The 25,583-nt window shown below is 35.8% G+C and overlaps 1 protein-coding gene across 15 annotated transcripts in view; it reads left to right on the top strand.

Annotated features, from left to right (window-relative positions):
* Positions 1-25,583, top strand: part of FER (FER tyrosine kinase) — a 479,416-nt gene that overhangs the window by 232,839 nt on the left and 220,994 nt on the right. For 12 of the 15 annotated variants that reach the window (XM_044947250.1, XM_044947251.1, XM_044947249.2 and 9 more), the window contains 2 exons: positions 4,754-4,843; positions 16,348-16,551. In XM_044947250.1, coding sequence (XP_044803185.1) covers positions 4,754-4,843; positions 16,348-16,551 — 294 coding nt within the window. Of the gene's footprint in view, positions 1-4,753; positions 4,844-16,347; positions 16,552-25,583 lie in introns of those variants that run through there. The other 3 variants (XR_006553124.1, XR_006553123.1, XM_044947260.1) reach the window with 2 other exon arrangements.

Here is a 25,583-nt window from a genome sequence, read left to right as displayed (position 1 = left end):
GGAAATCTCTTAGTTATTATATATATATGTGTATATATATATTGAGAGGGATATTGAGAAGCTCTGCTTTAATTTTAATGGAATGAAAAGCTGTTCTTAAATGAGATGTGAAACTGGTACTACATCTGTTCTTTCTAGATACCTTTATGGAATTTTTATAGGCTACTCATCATAATATTATTTGATAACATCATATATTACTTCATCACATTGCCTCTCCTTTCCCTCCTTCACTGGCCCGCAGCTGTCTCCACTTTGAGGGACTTTTAGCTAGAACTGATCCCTGTTTATCTGGAGAAATCTCTTTACATTGTTAAATCATCACCAGCCTTAGCAGGCCTACAGGCAAAATTAGATGCTTTGTCCATGGTAACTGAAGAGAAGCTTTTTAATTTTAATTGTTAAAGTAGGCATTTAATTCATTGATACAGTAATCAGCATAATTTGATGTATTGTTAGGTGGATTATTTAAACTTGATATGTAATGCTACACTGACCAGAAATTCTTTTGGTAAAAGAATTTCACATTTATTTGTGGAAATCTGGGCACCAAGTGAGCTGACACTGGTTAAAATGTTTTATAAACTCTAAGCCACAGGACTGGAAAAGATCAGTTTTCATTCCAATCCCAAAGAAAGGCAATGCCAAAGAATGCTCAAACTACCGCACAATTGCACTCATCTCACACGCTAGTAAAGTAATACTCAAAATTCTCCAAGCCAGGCTTCAGCAATATGTGAACCGTGAACTTCCTGATGTTCAAGCTGGTTTTAGAAAACGAAGAGGAATCAGAGATCAAATTGCCAACATCCGCTGGATCATGGAAAAAGCAAGAGAGTGCCAGAAAAACATCTATTTCTGCTTTATTGACTATGCCAAAGCCTTTGACTGTGTGGATCACAATCAACTGTGGAAAATTCTGAAAGAGATGGGAATACCAGACCACCTGATCTGCCTCTTGAGAAACCTATATGTAGGTCAGGAAGCGACAGTTAGAACTGGACATGGAACAACAGACTGGTTCCAAATAGGAAAAGGAGTATGTCAAGGCTGTATATTGTCACCCTGCTTATTTAACGTCTATGCAGAGTACATCATGAGAAACGCTGGACTGGATGAAGCACAAGCTAGAATCAGGATTGCTGGGAGAAATATCAATAACCTCAGATATGCAGATGACACCACCCTTATGGCAGAAAGTGAAGAGGAACTAAAAAGCCTCTTGATGAAAGTGAAAGTGGAGAGTGAAAAAGTTGGCTTAAAGCTCAACATTCAGAAAACGAAGATCATGGCATCTGGTCCCATCACTTCATGGGAAATAGATGGGGAAACAGTGGAAACAGTGTCAGACTTTATTTTTCTGGGCTCCAAAATCACTGCAGATGGTGATTGCAGCCACGAAATTAAAAGACTCTTACTCCTTGGAAGGAAAGTTATGACCAACCTAGATAGCATATTCAAAAGCAGAGACATTACTTTGCCAGCAAAGGTCCTTCTAGTCAAGGCTATGGTGTTTCCTGTGGTCATGTATGGATGTGAGAGTTGGACTGTGAAGAAACTTGAGTGCTGAAGAATTGCTGCTTTTGAACTGTGGTTTTGGAGAAGACTCTTGCAAGGCCCTTGGACTGCAAGGAGGTCCAACCAGTCAATTCTAAAGGAGATCAGCCCTGGGATTTCTTTGGAAGGAATGATGCTAAAGCTGAAACTCCAATACTTTGGCCACCTCATGCGAAGAGTTGACTTGTTGGAAAAGCCTCTGATGCTGGGAGGGATTGGGGGCAGAAGGAGAAGGGGACGACAGAGGATGAGATGGCTGGATGGCATCACTGGCTCGATGGATGTGAGTCTGAGTGAACTCCGGGAGTTGGTAATGGACAGGGAGGCCTGGCGTGCTGCGATTCATGGGGTCGCAAGGAGTCCGACATGACGAGCGACTGAACTGAATCGTGTTTGATTATTTCTTATAAAACAGTCTATTTATTGCTTCTAATAATACATTTTTTTAAGATCACATTATTTGAAGAGTGTCTTTAAATGAAAGGTTCTTTCACTGATCATATTCCTTTGAATACAGACAATATTATGCTTTGTAACTTGATATAAGGGAAGCAATTTTTTTATTCCACATCTAGACCTATCTACTAGTGTTACCTAGTTAGTAATAGCTTTTTTTTTAAATTTTATTTTATTTAACTTTACAGTATTGTATTGGTTTTGCCATATATCAAAATGAATCTGCCACAGGTATACATGTGTTCCCCATCCTGAACCCTCCTCCCTCCTCCCTCCCCATACCATCCCTCTGGGTCATCCCAGTGCACCAGCCCGAAGCATCCAGTATCGTGCATCGAACCTGGACTGGCGACTCGTTTCATATATGATATTATACATATTTCAATGCCATTCTCCCAAATCATCCCACCCTCTCCCTCTCCCACAGAGTCCATAAGACTGTTCTATACATCAGTGTCTCTTTTGCTGTCTTGTATACAGGGTTATTGTTACCATCTTTCTAAATTCCATATATATGTGTTAGTATACTGTATTGGTGTTTTTCTTTCTGGCTTGCTTCGCTCTGTATAATAGGCTCCAATTTCATCCACCTCATTAGAACTATCTTATGATCCAGCAATCCCACTGCTGGGCATACACACTAAGGAAACCAGAATTGAAAGAGACAAGTGTACCCCAATGTTCATCGCAGCACTGTTTATAATAGCCAGGACATGGAAGCAACCTAGATGTCCATTAGCAGATGAATGGATAAGAAAGCTGTGGTACATATAGACAATGGAGTATTACTCAGCCATTAAAAAGAATACATTTGAATCAGTTCTAGTAATAGCTTTTTAAGAAAATGTTTCTCTTTAGCATTATTAAGAGGCTTGGGGAGAAATTGTTCTCTTTACTTTCGTAGGGTTTGATGCCCAAGGTGTAGCTTGAAGAGAGTTATTTTTAGCATGAAAGTGAATATTGCTGTAAACATATGCAAGTAAAATACATTCTAACACTTAAATCTCTCCGTTGAATATTCTACTTTTCTGCATAACCTCCCATGTAATTTTCAGTTCAGTTCTCATAGTACTCCTACATAGGGATTCTACTCTCTTTAATATTTTAAGAGCATTGACTCAATTGATCTCCTAAGATTATTTTAAAGTATTAGTAGGCATATGTTTGTAGAATAATAAAAACTAACAGTACCACAACTCGTAGAATAACAGCAAATAACCTGGCAATAAGCAAGTGGAGAGACAAAGGTTAAATTCCAGGAAACATGATGTTTACCAGGTAGCATGTGACGAAAAATATTTACTATATAAAGAGACATACTATAGGTATTGGAGACACAGTGTCAATTGAAAAAACAAAAACAAAAACACACAACCTAAAGCTTGGGAATTAGGTTTTATCGATGGGCTTGTTGAGGACTTAAGCCCGGGACACAGCCCCTCAGATAGGTCTCGAGAGATTGCACTGAAGAGGTCAGGGAGGAGTCATAACAGATAGGAATTTTTGCAAGCAGCCAGGTAGTTGGAACATCAGTAGATTACTGCTGATTAAAGTAAGGTGGACGTCTCGTGTTAATAAGTGTAGTCCTTTTCTGTGTGTGGGAAGGTGCAGGAGCCTGGCTCACTGAAGTCGTCCCTTTGACGTGCACCTCTGGTATCGAGGGCCAGTGTCCACTTTCTTCTCCATCCTGAGTCCTCTCAGGGTGGACAGCTGAGGCAGCCGCAGAGGCTGATGGTGCGATGCCATGACATCCTGTGTTTACTGACGTGGCAGGAAACAGTGTTTATCTATGAGAGGAAACGGAACATGCTGTTTGTGGCCTGCTCTGGTTATTTTTCCACGACGAGTCGAGTCGAGCATCACTGCTGTTGGAAGACATGGAAGTACAGAGCTTGGCGCTGTGGTGCCTCGTTCTCTGCTGCCAGCGGTGGAACTGGAGTCGCTGTGGGGCCATTAGTCAGTGCTTTTACTACCCTCACACGCGCTTTGCTGTCGTTCTTCTCACCTCCAGGCTCTCAGTGTTGCTTTCCTTCCTGCTCTTCTTTCCTAACCTCTCTTACCTCTCCCATCACCTGTGTCTGTAGAACGGATCTAAGGATTTGAAATTTTAAGGAAGAGTTTCCTTCCGTTGTGGTATGTGACCGGCAGAAATGCATCCCGTAGCAAATAGTAGCCTGGACGCGCTCCCTTAGTGGCAGAGCTGCCGCCCCTGCCTGCTTGGTGTGCCTTGTCCTTTCCGTTGCCATCGTTCTCATCATCACGTCAGTCTCTGGGAAACCTCCACGCTGCTCAAGTGAAATTCGCTGTTTAGAAATACATTCCGTACAATTCTCCTCCTGCCCCTCGACTCCCGTTTTTTCCTTGAAAATCCCTCACAACCGTCAGAAATTTTCTGTTAGACTGATTCCTTCTAGTTTGTGTCTCCCCTGCCCCGCCTTGTGCTAATGCTTGTGTTTCTGTGGGTTTTCTTTGCATTTCTTGTTTTCTCTTATCTCATGAATTTCTTTCTTATTTTTTCCCAAATCATGATATTTATTGAGTGAACAGGCAAATAAAATGCTGCAGAGTTCATGTGCATTTGATTACTTATCACTTGGAATGTTAGGAAACTTGCATTTCATTTACTTGCAAGACAGAGTGAATGGACTTAAGCTGCGGATAAATGCCTGATTGCCTAGCGTAGCTGTGTGTGTACCCGACAGTTTACTACTGCTAACAGCTGCTTTCTGCATCTCTCCAGGAAAGGAAGGAGAGGCTGTCCAGATTTGAGTCTATTCGTCACTCAATTGCTGGAATCATTAGGTCTCCAAAATCTGCACTGGGCTCTTCAGTAAGTACGATGAACTCTATACATTACTGAAAATAGTCATTGTCTAGCTTTTTTCTGATATATCAATGAATGTCATGTAAATTTGTATTTATCAATGGAAAGGTAAGTAGACAATTTAACTTATGTGTGCCTGTGAATCTGTGTGTATATTAATGATATGTGTAGTAAGACCCATGTAACAGTGAAATAGGGAGGAAAGAAATAAATTTGATTTGTAGACTTTCTGTATTATGTATAAGTACTTACAGTATTTTATGTACTTTGTAGCATTATTTGAGGAAAACTTTAAATATAATTATTTTACAGTGAAACATTTTTATAATAGGGATTATTATATATGTATTTTTAAAATGTATCAGTTTATATGTGTTCATATTTTTAAGAATGTTTTAATTGGAAAATTAAAGTCCATTTGAAATTTGGGTGTGGCACATGGTAATGTATAGAATATTCACTACTCCTAGTAATAGCAGCTATAGCCAAGCAAGATAAAAAAAAATATTCTTATTCCATTTATATATAAAGGTATAAAGTATTTTTTTGCTTCATTACCTATAATACTAAGTTATCAAGCTTTTTATTCTAGCCATGCCTCACTCACAGTATAGAGCTTTATAGTATTTTATTGAATGATGGTTGAAACAGTATTCGGTACAAACTAATTACATGCTTTTCCCCCCATCTTGCCAAGTTTCTACAACATAATATCTTAATATTATTTCTTGTTCTTTAAACGTTTAGCTAAAACAATGTGACCTACTCATATATTAAAAAAAAAAAAGTGCTTCCTAACCTTAGATTAGTTCAATGTTCATTCACATTTTGGATATATTTACTATAGTTCCTTTTCAATATGTGGCTTTCCTGGTGCCTCAGTGGTAAAGAATCCACCTGCCAAGCAGGAGACACAGGTTTGATCCCTGGGTTGGGAAGATCCCCTGGAGGAGGAAATGACAACCCACTCCAGTATTCCTGCCTGGGAAATCCCATGGACAGAGGAGCCTGGTGGGCTGAAGTCCATGGGGCCGCAAAGAGTTGGACACGATCTAATGATTGAGCATGTACGCTTTTTAATATGTTAGACATATTCCCATATTTATTCCACTCAAGCAACAATCTTTTATACACAACTGTGGCAAGGCATCAGGTATTTTAATTTAAAAAAAGGAAGAAAAATATATTTTGCGTAAAAGATTTTCAACTTATCTTTTAACCTTTGATGCTGCCTTTGTCACTTTCAGTGTTCAGAAGTATCCACAGGAGAAAACTAATGCAGACCGTCTCATGTGGCATTAACTAGCAAATGAAAATTAAAATTATGTGCAGGAGCCACATGACAGAGTACGTCTCTTTCAAGCCTTATCTCCTGCTCTTATTTTCGTAAATTTACAACTTTACAGATAAATAGTAGTTTATAAGACTTAGTTTATTATGATTTGACAGTCAAAGTAAGGCATAGGAGACTTGATTAAGAATTCATGAGACGTTTCAGAGACTCTATGAGGAGAGTTTTTTTGATAATTTTTATTAGAAGAAAAGGGCTTCCCTGGTGGCTCAGGTGATAAAGAATCCGCTTGCAATGCAGGAGACCTCGATTCAATCCGTGGGTTGGGAAGATCCTCTGGAAGAGGGCATGGCAACCCACTCCAGGATTCTTGCCTGGAGAACCCCATGGATAAAGGAGCCTCGTGGGCTACAGTCTGTGGGGTCACAGAGAGTTGGGCATGACTGAGCAACTAAGCACAGCACATTAGAAGAAAAAGAAACAGTTCTTACAAGGAAATATTTAAAGTATTTTTTAAACAGAGGATGAAAGAGGTTTTTCTTTTCCTTTAAGACACATTGATTTACATCTAGAAACAAAGGAGAAATCCTGTTTGTTCATTAAGATGAAGTTGTATGGGGTTAGCACTCCTAAAAGTACGTCAGATATACTGTACACAATCTTCATAATTAGTTGATATAAATCATAGCTTTTTAAATGCCTTAAGATATTTACATGTTTTGTCTCTACTTAAAAGTGGTATTTACCTTATTCTTAAGTAAAATTACTAAATTGGCAGTGATTGATATAGGTTAAATTTGGTGTTTACTAACTGCTTTTATCTGAAATGAAGTGCCTTTCCCACAAAGCATGTACCTCATTCATATATACATTTTAATAACCTTATCAACATCCTTGAAGCTATGAAATGCCCGTTTCATTTAAGAAAATTTCCCTCTGTAATCAAGAATTCTAGGGAATCTGTATGTTGTCTTGCATTTGATCACGTTTTTATCTTCATGATTAAGGCAGTCATTATATCCATCAGTTAAGAGCCCTTTGACATTCCCTGGTTTATTCAGAAGTCTTATGAACTAAGAAGACTGAGATAGTCTGCACTTTATGACACTGTGGTACACTGTGAGTAAAGGTACAGAACTACTTCTGTAAGGTGTTAAATATCCTGTTTACTTGAAGAAGATTTTCCCCTCAACTACACAGGTAACTGAGGTCTTGAGTCTTACTGCCTTACTGTGAATGTGAAGGTTTCAGGTAGTATGGTAGTCTAAGATAAATAAACTTTAGAGGCTATTTAATTATAATTAAAATTTTTTTCTGACATAGTTTAGTATTTTTGAGTATTCTAGTCTGGTAAAGGTAGTGTAAAAGAAGGAAAATTTTTAATTACTCTAAACGAGTTTTTCTTTAAAACTTTTTAAGAACCCTGCCAAAATGGCAAACTTAAGCCAATTAATTTATTTTTTTGTGATATACTTCACACAGTGTGAAACTCACCATTTCAGCATATACACACAGTGGTTTTAGTATATTCATTGTTGTAGAACCATCACCATTATATAAATACAGAACCTTTCAGTCTCCCTAATTAGAAACTCCTATTAGCAATTGGTCTTAATTTCCCCCCTTTTCAATTTTCTGATAATCACTCATCTATTCTTGATCCTATGGATTTGCCTTTTCTGGACATTTCCCATAAATAGAGTCACACGCTATGTGGCCTTCTCCTGCCTGGTTTCTTTCACTTTGTGTAGTGTCTTCTTGATTCATCCACGGTGTAGCATTTATTGGAACTTCATTGCTCTTTATGAGTGAATAGTGTTTCCTTGTGTGGGTTTATCTGACATTGTTTACCTATCCATCAGCTGACATTTGGGTTGCTCTACTTTTGGGCTATTATGTATAAAGCTGCAGGGAACATTCAAATACAAGTTTTTATGTGAATGTATGTTTTCAGTTCTTTCAGTTATATACCAGGGAATTGCTGGGTCAGGTGGTAATTCTTTGTTTAATTTCTGAGGAACTACCAAACTGTTTTCCACAGTGTTCGCAGCATTTTGTATTCGCACCAGCAAAGCATATTATTTGAGTGTTGCAGTTCTCTACAATCTCAACACTTTTTATTTTTCCATTTTTTAAAAATTATGGGCATCCTAGTGGGTATGAAATGATATCTCATTGTAGTTTTATTTGCATTTTCCTGACAATTGATGATGTTGAGTATCTTTTAATGTGATTTGTTGTCACTTGTATGTATTCTTTGGAGATATGACTATTCATATCCACTGTATATGTTTTAATTGGTGATTTTCCTTCATGGTTGAGTTATGAGTTCTTTATATATTCTGAATACAAGCCCCTTATCAGATACATAATTAAAAATTTTTTTTCCGTCATTTTTGGAATTGTCTTGACACACACAAGTTTTTAATTTTGCAAAAGTCCATTTATCTAATTTTCTTTCATTGCACATACTTTTGGTGCTGTATCTAAAAAGATTGTCTAGTGCAAAGTCATGCAAACCCTCACCTGTGTTTCCTTCTAGAGTTCTGTAGTTTTACATATAGGTCTTTGATCCACTGCAAGTTAATATTTGCATATGGTATGAGGTATATATTCAAATTATTTTTTAAAGTGTGGAAGCATATTTAATTTAAAATCTAAAAGCAGCAACTATGAAATCGCTGGTTTTTTACTCAAACATATAAAATTGGGAGCTTAGAGCATAATTTTAGATAAAACTGTTAATTGCATTATACAAAGGGAAATGGATTAATCATGATAGTATTCCCATTGAACTTCTCATAGCTACTTATTTTGCCATTTTTTACACTGTGGCTAAAATGTAGATCTCTCTGTGAAGACAGTCTGATGGAGCACTTTAATCAGAAATGTTGCTGGAAGGAAGAATGTCAGATAATTAGCTCATAGGTGAATTTGACTTTAACAGACTATAGTATCTGATGATAGATGTTTAATATTTACTGTTATGGTGAGATTAGTATTTTAATACGCTGTATCAGCTCCAAGCAGGCGTTCCTTTTTTTCTACTGCACTAAAGGAGTTAAATAGCCTATCCTGAGTCCCTCCAGGCGCTGAGGTCTGCTTCATATCCTGCATCTTTCGTGCTTCAGGCAGTTATGAATTTGCATTGAGGACTATTTCTCATAGACTGCTTCTGAAATCAAGGCCAGGGGTGTTAGACAGGGTTCGTTGTATAATCTGAAAGCCTACAGGCAATCATGAGGGTCCATTTCCATTGAAAGTCTTTCAAACCACATTATATTTGATGAGATCTGTTCTAGTCATATCAAGAATACTGCCCTTTCTCCAGAGCCATTTTTTGACTGCAGAATTTTTGTTATAAGTGGCTGAACAATCTCTTCTGTCTTACAGCCCCTTCTAAGTACTAGTTGTTCACTGATGAATGGAGTACAGAACACATTTATAATAGTAGCACTCTTTGAAAAATGTTATTTAAAATAAAAATAAAGCACACTTTGGTCCAGATAACTGTTCTTTAGATGTCAGAAGAATTATTAAATTATTCTTCTGTCACCTTAAAATTAACATTTTTCTGGATCTAGGTTTTTTAAAATTTTTGAATTACTTTGAACTTGATTGAAAATAAAAATATTGAAAAATAATGATGTGCATCCATAATAATAATATACTAAGTAAGATTTGCTTGTTTGCTTCTGTTTAGAAAATAAGCAGATTATGGTTCAGTTGTGTTTGTTGTACATTGGTTATCATGTTGGTATTATAATGCTGGGCTTTCACCGTTGGCATAAGGGAATATAGTTATTTTCATTCATAACATAAAAAACTGCTCGTGTTTTTTAGTGTCTTTCTTCAAGTCCAACAGAACAACCTTGTACTTCCTCTGACAAGGGATGTTGTTAAGTTCAACTTAGATATTATGTATTTTAAACCTTGGTTGTCTTCCTTTATCCTTAAGGACTTAATATTTATTTATGTATCCCAGACAGTAACATGTAGAAAAATGAGAAATAGGAAAAATAAAAATTAAACTTCTTACATCATATCACTGCCATAAATAGATTGAATCCTCCATGTAGCTAGTCATGTCTAAGAAAACTAAATAATATTCTCAGAATTACATGTTTTGAATCCCTAGTATTATACATAATTTTCAAGAAGAGCTTATCAAGCTTTCAGTTCAGTCAGTTCAGTCACTCAGTCGTGTCCGACTCTTTGCGACCCCATGAATCACAGCACGCCAGGCCTCCCTGTCCATCACCAACTCCCGGAGTTCACCCAGACTCACGTCCATCGAGTCAGTGATGCCATCCAGCCATCTCATCCTCTGTTGTCCCCTTCTCCTCCTGCCTCCAATCCCTCCCAGCAGCATCAAAGTCTTTTCCAATGAGTCAACTCTTCGCATGAGGTGGCCAAAGTACTGGAGTTTCAGCTTTAGCATCATTCCTTCCAAAGAAATCCCAGGGCTGATCTCCTTCAGAATGGACTGGTTGGATCTCCTTGCAGTCCAAGGGACTCTCAAGAGTCTTCTCCAACACCATAGTTCAAAAGCATCAATTCTTTGGCACTCAGCTTTCTTCACAGTCCAACTCTCACATCCATACATGACCACTGGAAAAACCATAGCCTTGACTAGACGGACCTTTGTTGGCAAAGTAAAGTCTCTGCTTTTCAATATGCTATCTAGTTTGGTCATAACTTTCCTTCCAAGGAGTAAGTGTCTTTTAATTTCTTGGCTGCAGTCACCATCTGCAATGATTTTGGAGCCCCCCCAAAATAAAGTCTGGCACTGTTTCCCCATCTGTTTCCCATGAAGTGATGGGAGCAGATACCATGATCTTAGTTTTCTGAATGTTGAGCTTTAAGCCAACTTTTTCACTCTCCTCTCTTATCAAGCTTTATTTTCTATTATTTCAGTACATAAAGAGTGTGTGCTAAGTCACTTCAGTCATGTTCCACTCTTTGCAATCCTATGGTCTGTAGCCCACCAGGCTCCTCTGTCCATGGGATTCTCCAGGCCAGAACAATGGAGTGGGTTGCCATGCCCTCCTGCAGGGGAGCTTCCTGAACTAGGGATGGAACCCAAGTCTCTTCTGTCACTTGTACCGGCAGGTGGCTTCTTCACCGCTAGTGCCGCTTAGGAAGCCACATAGAGAGTAAGCCTCTTCTTTTATGTGTTTGCTCAGATGCTTACAACATTTGACCCAGATCATGTCAGAATGACACTGTGTTCTGTACAGGCAATCCCAACATGATGATAAATTTTCAAATTTACTGAGCTGTGATTTTATACTGATTCATCAGAATGATCTGGTAATAGTTTTAGTTGAGATGTGTAGTATAGCATTTGCACTGAAGAGAGTTAATGGACTAAAATGTTATTATTGATGCAGTGGTACATTTTCTCTGCAACATTGTATGAGCTTCAGGTCAGGATGTTTGATTTGGAAAAAATAAAGCTGTAGAAAAAATGGCAGCAATGTGATGAGATGAAAGAGAATGAATGAGAGTCACAGGCACAACTGGAAAAAGTAAATGGATAAAAATAATGAGAAAAAAGAACGATTACTCCTAAAAAGAAGTTGAGTAGAGGAACTAAAGAAGCAGGGAAGAAATAGCAAAGCCGGGAGAAATCAGAAGGTATTGGAGAAGTATGAGACCAAAAATGAATGACCTTTAAAAAATATATTTTGCTAGAGATAGGGTCTCTTATTAGAGATCCTGGAAGGTGCACACATAGGCAGTCAAGGAAGTGGAAAGTCATGCAAGTAAGGTGACATTCAAGTTTGATTGAGTTGTATATCTTTGGGGAAGAGTGACATTAATATTGTTTGGGGAAGAATTGTATAAGAATGTGAATCTGATCAGCATATAATGCTGCCTAATCATTATGGTAATCATAGTTGTATTATTACCTAACGACTGAACAAACTCAAAGTCTCAAAAAGTACAAAAATTGTTAATTAAGAAATTTGTTAATAAGAGTTTTGCTTCTAGTTTCATAGTATAAAGTGAACATTAGATAAACTATGCTTTTGATAAAAATAACAGATATCAGTGCATGAAAAAAAGATCAATTCTACTTTATTGCTAAAAAAATAGAATTTGTCAATTTACAGATAGGCCTTTGTGCCTGTTGAAGATGGAAGCACTGCTTTACATCCTGTTTGTCCAGCAGGAATGCAAACAGTCATGAAGGTGAAATATCCAGAGTGTTTACATTGCCCTTTCATAGAAAGTCGCCTTTACTGCCGTCAGTCAGATTCCTACTCAGTAGGCCAGTATTTCCCACCTTCTGCAAGTGTTTGGTGATTCTCTTCTGTTTGTATGACATTTGATTCTTAATTGCCTCTAAAATCTCTCAGTGATATATAGCTTTAAAATTAAAGGAGTCATTATGGAATTTTTTAGAAATGTTTAAAATCCTATGAGTTACTTGTAGACACTATGGTATATTATTACACTCGGTTTGAAATAATTCTTTACTTAAATTGTTAAACTAATAACTAAATTTATATAAGGATTTAGAAGAGAATTATGTTCACTTTTATGTTTATTAAAAATTCATAAAAACTCATATGTTAGTGTTGAAATTTTATTTAGCTTGTTTCAAATCTCACTGAGAGGTTTACTTGCATATTTTCGATGCTGTTACATTTTAGTTTTTTTTTTTAATGGTTTCTTATTTGGGTGCTTAATTTGAGTAAAATCCAGACATTGATTTTTTTTTAAAAAAACATCGTTGTCTTTGTCTCTCATAAGAAGCTAATCTTGTGCTCAAATGTTTGAGATAAAAGCATACAAATATTCATTAAATTCTTGGTAATTAGTCTTAATTAGACTAAGACAAAAAAATAACCTCTTATTCTTAAGTCTGGAAAAAAATTTTCATTTTCTTGGGCTGATTCCTCATTGCCTCTTCATTTAAACCATCTTTTTATTAAACTAAGTTCAGTATGTTTTTGCTGGAATATTCTTTAAGAATAAGGTCTGGGGAAGATAGGTAAATAGCTAGTCTAGTCAATCAGGAAAGCTTGTCTTATTATTGTATAACTTGTTAATTATGTTATATTACTGCACATTTGAAAATGGAAACTTCATCTTCCCCATGTCTTTGACAAAAATTTTAGATAACAAGGAAAAATCTTTCCCCACTTAGGCTGAGAAAGTTGTGATGTTTGAAGTAAAAAGCTTCCTTTCATTTTTGATGTCATTATGAAATCCTTTGGAATGCTGGATTTCATTGCTGGCACGTCCTTCATTCTGTTAATGTCAAGCTTGCAAAGCTGCATTAGAATTTAATTGAAAGCACATTAATAAAAACGTTTTTTCCAGTGTTTCCAGGGAAATTCCTGAAAGACCTGGATAGACGCAGTCAGGGGCTATGTACAGCCTTTTCCTGTGTATGCATGTCTCACATGTACACACACATATACCCACAGTGACTTCAGCCTGCGTTCCATGACAGTATTGACTAGGGCCAGGAACAGCAGAAGTTTTCCTTCCTACCCAAAAGACCTTATGAAACAAAAAAACAGAAGTATAATCCCTATGAAATACCATTGTAAGTTCCTTCCCATTTATTTCTCTTTTTAAAACAAACAAACAAACTTAGATGTTTCAGAATGATTTTTTTTCCCCAAAATGTATTCTTCACCTTCAGATCCTTAAATGAATTTCTGTGTTAGCTGAGCTTTTGTATTTCAAATGCCCTTCTGACTTAATGAATTCCCCAGGCTCTTTGTTGTCCCACTTCTAAATAAATCAACCTTTTGGAGGATAGGTTGATAGGAGAGGAAATCAAGCATATGATATCCTTGTTTGTGATGCTTTTCTATTATGTAGACCTTTTAAAAAAGAGATAATAATAAAAAGTTTTTTTTGCCTAAAAATGACACTGAATTTCTTTCTATATTGATTCTTCTCAGAGGAAAAAATCAATAAAACACTCGTCATCGGTTGAGACTTGAAAATATTTCTATAACAGTAAAAATTTTAGTGTTTTCTATATTGAAATCCATTGTGACAAAATTTTAGAGAAGAAATATTTAATCATTCTGACCACCTACTTTAAGAATTATAAACTCTTAGTATCAGTATACACAAAAATTAATTTCATATGGATTATGTATTTGTTTTAAAAAAATAATTATTTTTATCTCATAGTTGTGGCTAGTTCTTTATATAATTCAATTGTAAACCCATTTTGGGAATACAATTTAAATTGTTTTGAAAGTAAAGTATTTGTCATAATTCTAACAAAAGAAAAGGCTTATTCAGCTTATAAACAATTTCCATGTACAGATGCATCATATATGTATTTAAAGAATACATATATGTATTTAAATACATCATATATGTATTTAAAGAATTAATCTCATAGTGGCTTGGATGGTAAAGACTCTGCCTGCAATGCGGAAGACCTGGGTTCAATCCCTGGGTCGGGAAGATCCCCTGGAGAAGGAAATAGCAACCCACTCCAGTATTCTTGCCTGGAAAACCCCATGGACAGAGGAGCCTAGTGGGCTGCTGTCCATGAGGTCACCAAGAGTTGGACACAACTGAGCCACTAGCATTCACACTCACATGGTGGTAGAAGTAGAAACCAAACTGTGTACTCTTCTTTGAATTCTGTTTGGGATTTCTCAGTTTTTTAAGTCAGTAGGATGGGCTTTAGCTAATATAAAATGGAACTTTGACCAGTAAATTTTAGGCCTCTTCAAGCGATAAAACTTGAGGGCTTCCCTCATAGCTCAGTCAGTAAGGAATCTGCGTGCAATGCAGGAGACCTGAGTTCGATTCCTGGATTGGGAAGATCCCCTGGAGAAGGAAATGGCAATCCACTCCAGTACTTCAGCCACCTGATGCGAAGAGCTGGCTCATTTGAAAAGACCCTGATGCTGGGAAAGATTGAAGGTGGGAGGAGAAGGAGATGACAGAGGATGAGATGGCTGGATGGCATCACCGACTCAATGGACATGAGTCTGAGTGAACTCCGGGAGTTGGTGATGGACAGGGAGGCCTGGCGTGCTGCAATTCATGGGGTCACAGAGTCAGACACGACTGAGCGACTGAACTTAACTGAACTGATTCTTGCCTGGAAAATCCCATGGACAAAGGAGCCTGGTGGGCTACAGTCCGTGGGGGTTGCAAGAGTCAGACATGACTTAGCCAGTAAACCACGAAGTGACAGAAACAGTGCAGACTCTCTTCAAACTAGTTCTCGTTTACCAGAAAGGTGCCTGTGCCTTACCTATGAAGAGTTCTTAGGACTGGGGCAGTTCAGTTTCTGTGGGTGATAAACAGAAACAAACAACTTTTTACTTGTAACCATAAGATGTATGCTTTCATCTATTATTTTTTTAATATAAATTTATTTATTTTAATTGGAGGCTAATTACTTTATAATATTATATTGGTTTTACCATACATCAACATATTAATTAGAAACATTTCAAAGAAATATAGCCAGCTCTGAGTTATCTCTATTTGTTGTTAGCATTTGGCCTCCTAAAATAACAGATGACTTGCTTCTTGCTGCGCTCATGGCTTATATCCCCCTCGCCTTGTTTTTGTCACATGTTTGTCATTGCACCTTGGTGGTTTCAGGGATGCTGTTTCAGCTGAGCCTTTGTCTGCCATTGCTGTGTAGGATCAGGACCAGCCATGTGGCAGAGGTAATGGTTTAGGAAGTCGGAGGAGCAAGGATGAGCAGGCACAGCAAGAAGGCAGCACCAGATGAAGCCTTAGTGTTTCTGGAACCCATGACGTGGGCAGCCCATGTGATCAAGAGTTAATTCCATAAAAACATATAATTCAACTTTTAATTCTTTGAAAATGAAGTTGTTTATGATAAGTGTCTCTGATAATACTCTCATTTCATCATAATCCTCTGATTGAAGATTTTTAAATATATGTATTTTATGATATGGTGACTCAGACTACAAGTGCTAACTCTAAATGCTAATATTGTGTGTACCTATGTCTGATAGAAAAAACAAATAATCTTGCAGTATTTAAGGGTATGTATTACACTTCAGCATCAGTGCTCCAGGAGGTATTAAAAGATTATGAACATCTCAGAGTTTTCAGATAACGTTTAATTGATCAATTAAAGGGAGGAACATAGGTAAGAAGTATTTATAATTGCTATTAGTCCTACCAGAAAAAAATTGCTATCTTCTCTAACTTAATGTTTTTTTTTCAATATTTGCTCAAGTTCTGTGATACGATCCCCGTACTTGAGAAACCTCTGGCAGAACAGGACTGGTACCATGGTGCAATTCCCAGAATAGAAGCGCAAGACCTGTTAAAACAGCAAGGAGACTTCTTGGTGCGAGAGAGTCATGGGAAACCTGGTGAATATGTCCTTTCTGTATTTTCTGATGGACAAAGGAGACACTTTATCATACAATATGTTGATGTACGTTTCCACTTTAGTTTATATGTATATTTTGATGTAGTTAATTGAGGTATACTGGTAATAAAATGATGAATGATTTGTGGTAAATGCCTATAACAGTAACTTTAGCACTTAATGTTTTTTTAAATTCCTTAAATTCAGTGCTCCAAAATGCACTGAAATTTTCATCTTTTAAAGGAAATATGCATTTTAAAATATTAAGTTAAAAATAGTTACAATTTGCATTAAATTTAAATGCATTAATATTTAATATTTTAAGTTAACTTTGTTTATGATCCTTTAAATTAAAAATGAAATATGTGATTATTACAGTTTTTTTCTAGAGAAACTTAATTATGATTTTTATGCTCTTAAAATTGGACCTTGAAATTGCACAAAAATGTTGCCACAAGATAATGAAGTACCTTAATGAATGAGACGGTGATAGCTGAATTGGTTTTATGATTCACTGAGGATTAAGGGGTTTTTTTCCATTTAAGTATAAGCTTTTATTTGTTGGTGTTAATGAACAGTAAATAGGAATTTAGGAAGAATTTTAAAAGTGATCAAGTCACATTGCTTGTTATACTGATTTATTTATTGAAGTTTAAGTCTTGTAAGCTGTTTCCTTTTGTGTTGCATTCTTTATTAAGCACTAAACAGATGAAGAGTGTTTCAAAATTCTTCAACTTTATCCACTGAGAAATTTTAAACTTTTTGGCATAGGAAGGAATTAATACTTCTGTTTGTCATTTTTTAACCTCATCATTTCAAACAGCATGAATTTTCAAGCTGGCTGCCTATAGGATTTCAGTAAATGTCCAGGCACTATAGCAACACTAAGTACTTACAAGAAGATTGAACCATTATCATTAGATGAATTTCAGAAGGTTTTAGGAACATATATGTTCCAGTTCATACATAGTTCATATAACATATAAATTCATCTAATGATAATACATTACATTTTATCTATGTGTTACATAGATATAGTTCTGAGCTGAAATTCATGTATCATAAAAATAACCATTTAAAAGTGGCATTTAGTGTAGTCACATCTAAGAATTATATTTAAAGGAAAATAGATGCTGATCAGATGGGTTAAGATAAGCCTTTTAAAGTGTATATTAAAATGTTAATTTTGTATAGTATTCAGATCTCAACTTGATGATTATAATTGTTTACTCTCATACATCAAACTTACTGTTTCTAATAGTATGTCATTCCTTATTTCCTTGCCAAACTGTTTTATAATTTGCATCTATCTTTAAATTATGGGTGTATTGATAGATACCCTTCCTTATTACAACCTGTAACCATGTTGGCAATATTTGTAAAATGGTGTGAGAATTTAGAAGGAAAGAGGGTAGGTAAAGTATGAACTAACTACAACTTATATGAATGTTTCCTTCTATTTTCTAAGCTCTAAAAGTTACTATTTTGAAATGTTTCATACAGTAAGACTGAAATATTTCTTTTATTACCTATTATAGTTTAAAATGTAACCTCAGGAATTTAAATTAGTTTTTTTTAGAAACAAAATGGAAAGGGTCCACTTGGAAATTATCACCTGTCTTTATATTTCCATTTTGTTTTAAGTAACTAAAGTGAACAGCATTATATATTCAAAAAATGAGACATTGTTACAAGTTCACATTTAAAGATTTTATTTGGCTTCCTCTGACATTGAAATTTTGCAGAGATCTTTGAGAGTGCCTATGTTTCTGTAAATGCCTCCAGTTTTCCACTGCCTAATTTTATTTAACTTGCCCTCCTTATATAATGTTGAGTTCTTCAGTCATAAGAGTTTTGAGGTAAAATAGACTACTGGGAAAATTTTAATTCTTTTTCTTTTTATGTAGGTGATTCTGACTTGGTCTAAAATTATTCCATTTCCTTCGTCATATACCTGTTGTCTGGAAGGGTTTTATAAATGGGGGAAGTCATTACCAGATATTTATTATATTGCCTATTGAAATTTTATTCCGATCAATGACTTTTTAATCCATTACTAGATTATAAAAGCTGTACATAAGTGAGGGGACAGGTGTCCTCAGAGAGGAAGATATAAAGACATATAGGATTTTAGAAAATGGAAAAAATGTCAAGTAGTAGACCAATGGAAACTTGGGTTTCAAGCCCAGATATGTACTTGATAAGCTCTGTGGTTTGGGATGTAATGGGGGTAATAGCCAATACAGTGCTTGTGAGAGTCGGAGAGTGAATATATTCTTATTAAGTGCTGTGCAGATCATTAGGCATTTTTACCATTGTTTGAGCACTTTATTTGAGAAAACATACAAACGTACTTTGTATGGAATATCAATGTAATTGGAGAATTTAAAAATTCTTTCTGGTTCCTGTTGAGATTTATTTGTGAAATTTAAATAATGGTGGAAATGTTATTTTGAAAATCATATATTTAAGTTTGAGGCATTCATTGATCACAAATAATGTTGTTTTTAGTAACGTTGTCTCTGCCAGCTAGAGTCTAGTGTGGCAGCTAGTTTGAAGCTTTATTTTTGTGTGCCTATCAGTTATTTTACAACATGGTGTGAAGCTGCGTGCTGTGAACATATGGCTGACCTGCATGGGTGCAGATACTTTCAGTTTTCACCTTTCTTACTATGCTAGCAGAGAATGTCTGTTGTTTTAGCTAGTTCAAGCGAGGACAACTGTACTTTTTATTGGATGTTAATGTATTAAGCATATCTAAGTATCTGAATCTCAGTGTAATTCTAGTGTTACTTACTGACTATTCCATAGTTATTAACCTGTTTATGGTGCATATTGTAAAGTCACAGTTAGACTTTGTACCTAAAACTATTTATCTTGTGTCATAAATATTGGTAGATTTTCATAGATTCAAATAGCATCGTTAGATTTCATATGTTAATGTATAATCAAATCCTTGCTTTTGTATAAGATAAACAAAAATATGTGATAAAGTATTTCAGAGGAAACTTTTATGCTGTTATTAATAGGAAAGTACCAATTCATATTTCTCTGATTTATTTATCTGACACATTTGCTAAAAACACATTTTGGTAAAGTATCATTTTATTCATGTTGGGAGGGTAGGAAGTATCCATGTTGGCAAGGTAGGAAGGTGAAATTAAAAATGCATGGCCTACTGCTTGGTGAGCTTAATACCTGGTAGGTGAGACATTAGTAGAATTTATGAACAGAGAAACATTAAAGATGCAGAATTAGAGATGACTGAACCAAACATTTGAATTAACATCTGATAATGAATTGAAAAATAGCAACATAGTAAATATTTTAAAATAAAACTTGGGGGAAAGTCCTCTGTTGTAATTGCATATCATCGTTTTTTATTTCTTCATTCATTTCAATCAAGAAGTACTAGTTGAGCAAGTATTCTGTAGGACCCTGGGGTGTGGGCCAATCAAAAGTAACACAAAAGTGGAGGCCGTGAGTAGTAAGTATGTGAAATTAGGTATCTCAGCATGTTGTATCATCAGTTCATTCAGCAGGTACTTACTGGATGTCTGTCATGTGCTAAGTTCCGCTTTGAGCTGATGGATTAGTCTCTGAATGTACCAGACAGGTTTGCTTTGTTTTGTTGCCACAGTCTCTAGGCTCTTTGAACTACCTTTTAAATCCATACTATGAGTCTTCAGACAGACTGAGTGAAAGTAAATACAGATCCACAGTTTGTTTGTATGACAGTCAATTCCAAGTTTGTAGCCTTGTCCTTGTATGCTTAAGATTCTTTTAACTGTTTCACTACCCAGCCATTCAAGGATTCAAGAGAAGGCAGTATATATATATACCTTGAAGTCAAAATGAAACCATCATGAGATACCATTTTCTGTGCCCCAGGCACACAAACAGGGACTTAGGAGACTTCCTCCTTAACAATAAGACAAATCCATTCCAAACCCTGATTAATTAATTTCCAGGAAATACTAATCGAGTGAGTGCTTTTGAGGCCCAGACATATTACAAGGGAGCTTACATGGTGGGGAGAATTCACGGTCATTTATAAATCGCATACAATATATGAATTTATAAACCATAGTAAATGCTATAAAGATACACAGTGCTCTGAAAGCTTTTAACTGGAAAACTTAAGGAAGTTAACATTTGAGACAACATCTGAGGAATGAATAAAAGTTAACTAGGAGATGCCATGCCAGGATCATTTTAATATTATTCCTCAGGTTCCCCAACAACCTTTTCTGTTTTACTGGTTTAACTGGTAATATGTTACAACTAGTCAATGTGCTGTTTTTATTTGAGAAAGCTAAAATTTATGTTTTACATTTTTAGATTTGGGTATTACCCCAGAAAGGAGTGTTTTAGCATTTTGCTTTTATTCAGCTTATTCATCTTGGCCTCTTTCAGAAATGATTTTCCTTTTTTCCTTTTTATTTTTTTCTGAAGCATGCTTATCCTCAATTTCTTTTTTTTTTCAGATCTCCTCAGGCATAATATTTCAAATTAACATTCATTGAATCCCCTTCTCATTTTTATGTGCTTATGCTGTTCTGTCTGACTTTCTTGCATAATAATAGTCTTCTGGAAATATGTGTAGCAACAAAATCTGATTCTGCTTTTTATGTGTTTTTCATCAGTATGCATGATTGATTCTTAAGTTGCACAGTGATAAATCAGGAATGAATTCTGGATATTGTGAATGTTTTAAAAACAAAAGTAATGCATACTCTTAGTGAAGATTCAGAAATATGTATCACGGAATGTGTGCTTCACAGTAACACCCCCTTATAGGCTCAGGGAATATTCTTTGAGATTTAAAAAATATCTAATAGTATGTATCTATATAATTCTTATTTTATAAAATTGAGCCCTAGCATATTTTTATTTATACTTATTTTTTAATGATATATTACTTGATTTTTAAAAATGTAATACAAATGACAGTCAACACAATTTTGTTAGAATTTGTGGAAATTTATTCTCTACTACTGTTTTTATTGCTTCTTTTGAAATTTACATAGAAATCATTAGTAGCTCCAAAAAGAAATCTCTTATTTAAAAATGAATATGAATTCTCTCAGTCACATTGTCATTAAAGCCACATTAACAGTCACATTATTCTTTTTTTTTTTTTTTCTGGAGGATAGCATTTTATTTTATTTATTTTTTAATTTTATTTTTTTTAATTTTATTTTATTTTTAAACTTTACATAATTGTATTAGTTTTGCCAAACATCAAAATGAATCCGCCACAGCTACACATGTGTTCCCCATCCTGAACCCTCCTCCCTCCTCCCCTCCCCATTCCATCCCTCTGGGTCGTCCCAGTGCACCAGCCCCAAGCATCCAGTATCGTGCATCGAACCTGGACTGGCAACTCGTTTCATACATGATATTTTACATGTTTCAATGCCATTCTCCCAAATCTTCCCACCCTCTCCCTCTCTCACAGAGTCCATAAGACTGTTCTATACATCAGTGTCTCTTTTGCTGTCTCGTACACAGGGTTATTGTTACCATCTTTCTAAATTCCATATATATGCGTTAGTATACTGTATTGGTGTTTTTCTTTCTGGCTTACTTCACTCTGTATAATAGGCTCCAGTTTCATCCACCTCATTAGAACTGATTCAAATGTATTCTTTTTAATGGCTGAGTAATACTCCATTGTGTATATGTACCACAGCTTTCTTATCCATTCATCTGCTGATGGACATCTAGGTTGCTTCCATGTCCTGGCTATTAGAAACAGTGCTGTGATGAACATTGGGGTACACGTGTCTCTTTCCCTTCTGGTTTCCTCAGTGTGTATGCCCAGCAGTGGGATTGCTGGATCATACGGCAGTTCTATTTCCAGTTTTTTAAGGAATCTCCACACTGTTCTCCATAGTGGCTGTACTAGTTTGCATTCCCACCAACAGTGTAAGAGGGTTCCCTTTTCTCCACACCCTCTCCAGCATTTATTACTTGTAGACTTTTGGATCGCAGCCATTCTGACTGGTGTGAAATGGTACCTCATAGTGGTTTTGATTTGCATTTCTCTGATAATGAGTGATGTTGAGCATCTTTTCATGTGTTCGTTAGCCATCTGTATGTCTTCTTTGGAGAAATGTCTGTTTAGTTCTTTGGCCCATTTTTTGATTGGGTCATTTATTTTTCTGGAGTTGAGCTGTAGGAGTTGCTTGTATATTCTCGAGATTAGTTGTTTGTCAGTTGCTTCATTTGCTATTATCTTCTCCCATTCTGAAGGCTGTCTTTTCACCTTGCTAATAGTTTCCTTTGATGTGCAGAAGCTTTTAAGGTTAATTAGGTCCCATTTGTTTATTTTTGCTTTTATTTCCAATATTCTGGGAGGTGGGTCATAGAAGATCCTGCTGTGATGTATGTCAGAGAGTGTTTTGCCTATGTTCTCCTCTAGGAGTTTTATAGTTTCTGGTCTTACGTTGAGATCTTTAATCCATTTTAGTTTATTTTTGTGTATGGTGTTAGAAAGTGTTCTAGTTTCATTCTTTTACAAGTGGTTGACCAGATTTCCCAGCACCACTTGTTAAAGAGATTGTCTTTAATCCATTGTATATTCTTGCCTCCTTTGTCAAAGATAAGGTGTCCATATGTGCGTGGATTTATCTCTGGGCTTTCTATTTTGTTCCATTGATCTATATTTCTGTCTTTGTGCCAGTACCATACTGTCTTGATGACTGTGGCTTTGTAGTAGAGCCTGAAGTCAGGTAGGTTGATTCCTCCAGTTCCATTCTTCTTTCTCAAGATCGCTTTGGCTATTCGAGGTTTTTTGTATTTCCATACAAATTGTGAAATTATTTGTTCTAGCTCTGTGAAGAATGCTGTTGGTAGCTTGATAGGGATTGCATTGAATCTATAGATTGCTTTGGGTAGTATACTCATTTTCACTATATTGATTCTTCCAATCCATGAACATGGTATATTTCTCCATCTGTTAGTGTCCTCTTTGATTTCTTTCACCAGTGTTTTATAGTTTTCTATATATAGGTCTTTAGTTTCTTTAGGTAGATATATTCCTAAGGATTTTATTCTTTCCGTTGCAATGGTGAATGGAATTGTTTCCTTAATTTCTCTTTCTGTTTTCCCATTATTAGTGTATAGGAATGCAAGTGATTTCTGTGTGTTGATTTTATATCCTGCAACTTTACTATAGTCGTTGATTAGTTCTAATAATTTTCTGGTGGAGTCTTTAGGGTTTTCTATGTAGAGGATCATGTCATCTGCAAACAGTGAGAGTTTTACTTCTTCTTTTCCAATTTGGATTCCTTTTATTTCTTTTTCTGCTCTGATTGCTGTGGCCAAAACTTCCAAAACTATGTTGAATAGTAATGGTGACAGTGGGCACCCTTGTCTTGTTCCTGACTTTAGAGGAAATGCTTTCAATTTTTCACCATTGAGGATAATGTTTGCTGTGGGTTTGTCATATATAGCTTTTATTATGTTGAGGTATGTTCCTTCTATTCCTGCTTTCTGGAGAGTTTTTATCATAAATGGATGTTGAATTTTGTCAAAGGCTTTCTTTGCATCTATTGAGATAATCATATGGTTTTTATTTTTCAATTTGTTAATGTGGTGTATTACATTGATTGATTTGCGGATATTGAAGAATCCTTGCATCCCTGGGATAAAGCCCACTTGGTCATGGTTAGCCAGACTCATCAAGAAACAAAGGGAGAAAAATCAAATCAATAAAATTAGAAATGAAAATGGAGAGATCACAACAGACAACACAGAAATACAAAGGATCATAAGAGAGTACTATCAACAATTATATGCCAATAAAATGGACAACGTGGAAGAAATGGACAAGTTCTTAGAAAAGTACAACTTTCCAAAACTCGATCAGGAAGAAATAGAAAATCTTAACAGATCCATCACAAGCACGGAAATTGAAACTGTAATCAAAAATCTTCCAGCAAACAAAAGCCCAGGTCCAGACGGTTTCACAGCTGAATTCTACCAAAAATTTAGAGAAGAGCTAACACCTATCCTGCTCAAACTCTTCCAGAAAATTGCAGAGGATGGTAAACTTCCAAACTCATTCTATGAGGCCACCATCACCCTAATACCAAAACCTGACAAAGATCCCACAAAAAAGAAAACTACAGGCCTATATCACTGATGAACATAGATGCAAAAATCCTTAACAAAATTCTAGCAATCAGAATCCAACAACACATTAAAAAGATCATACACATTATTCTTAAAGTAGAGAAACTTTAAAAAGAGCCTATCTATATGTGAACCCAACCTCTTAGCTGAATTATAATACATTTGCACAGATTTGTACAAGGTCAAATGTAATATTTGGAATTTTGAGTGTATCAAGAAACAAGTCTTCAACATTTTTTGAGTGTACTTTTTAGTTTTTTTAAATAGAAGTATAAATCGTCTTCCAATATTGTGTTTGTTTCAGGTGTACATCATAGTGATTTGATATTTTTGCGTAGTGCAAAACGATCACCATGATAGTCTAGTGATGATCTGTCACTATAACGTCAGTGCACTCTGTTGACTATGTTCCCTGTGCTATGCAGTATGTCCTATGACTTCTTTGTTGTATAGCTAGAAATTTGTACCTCTTAATCTCCCCTACCTGTTTCTTTCATCCCTCTACCCTCTTCCCCTCTAGAAAAGACCACTTTGTGCTCTGTATCTATGAGTCTGTTTCTATTTTGTTAGTTTTGTTTTTTAGATTCCATACATAATATTTGTCTTTCTCTGACTTATTTCACTTAGTATGAAATCTTCTAGGTCCATCCATGTTGTCACAAATGGTAAGGTTTCATTCTTCTTTATGTCCAATTAATATTCCAATGTGTGTGTGTGTATATATCTTCTTTCTTATCCATTCATCTATTGATGGATACTTAGGTTGATTTGATATCTTGGCTATTGTAAATGATGCTGTAATAAACATAGGGATGCATATATCTTTTCTAAGTAGTTTTTATTTTCTTTGGAAAAATACCACATGGAGGAATTGCTGGATCATATTATACTTCTTCCTAGCTGGCACTAGTGGTAAGGAACACGCCTGCCAATGCAGGAGACAGACAAGGGTTCGA

The sequence above is a fragment of the Bubalus bubalis genome, chromosome 9 (genome assembly GCF_019923935.1).
Source record: "Bubalus bubalis isolate 160015118507 breed Murrah chromosome 9, NDDB_SH_1, whole genome shotgun sequence".
Taxonomy (NCBI): Eukaryota; Metazoa; Chordata; class Mammalia; order Artiodactyla; family Bovidae; genus Bubalus; species Bubalus bubalis.
Note: the sequence above shows the minus strand (reverse complement) of the source record. Positions and strands in the feature narration are given on the sequence as shown.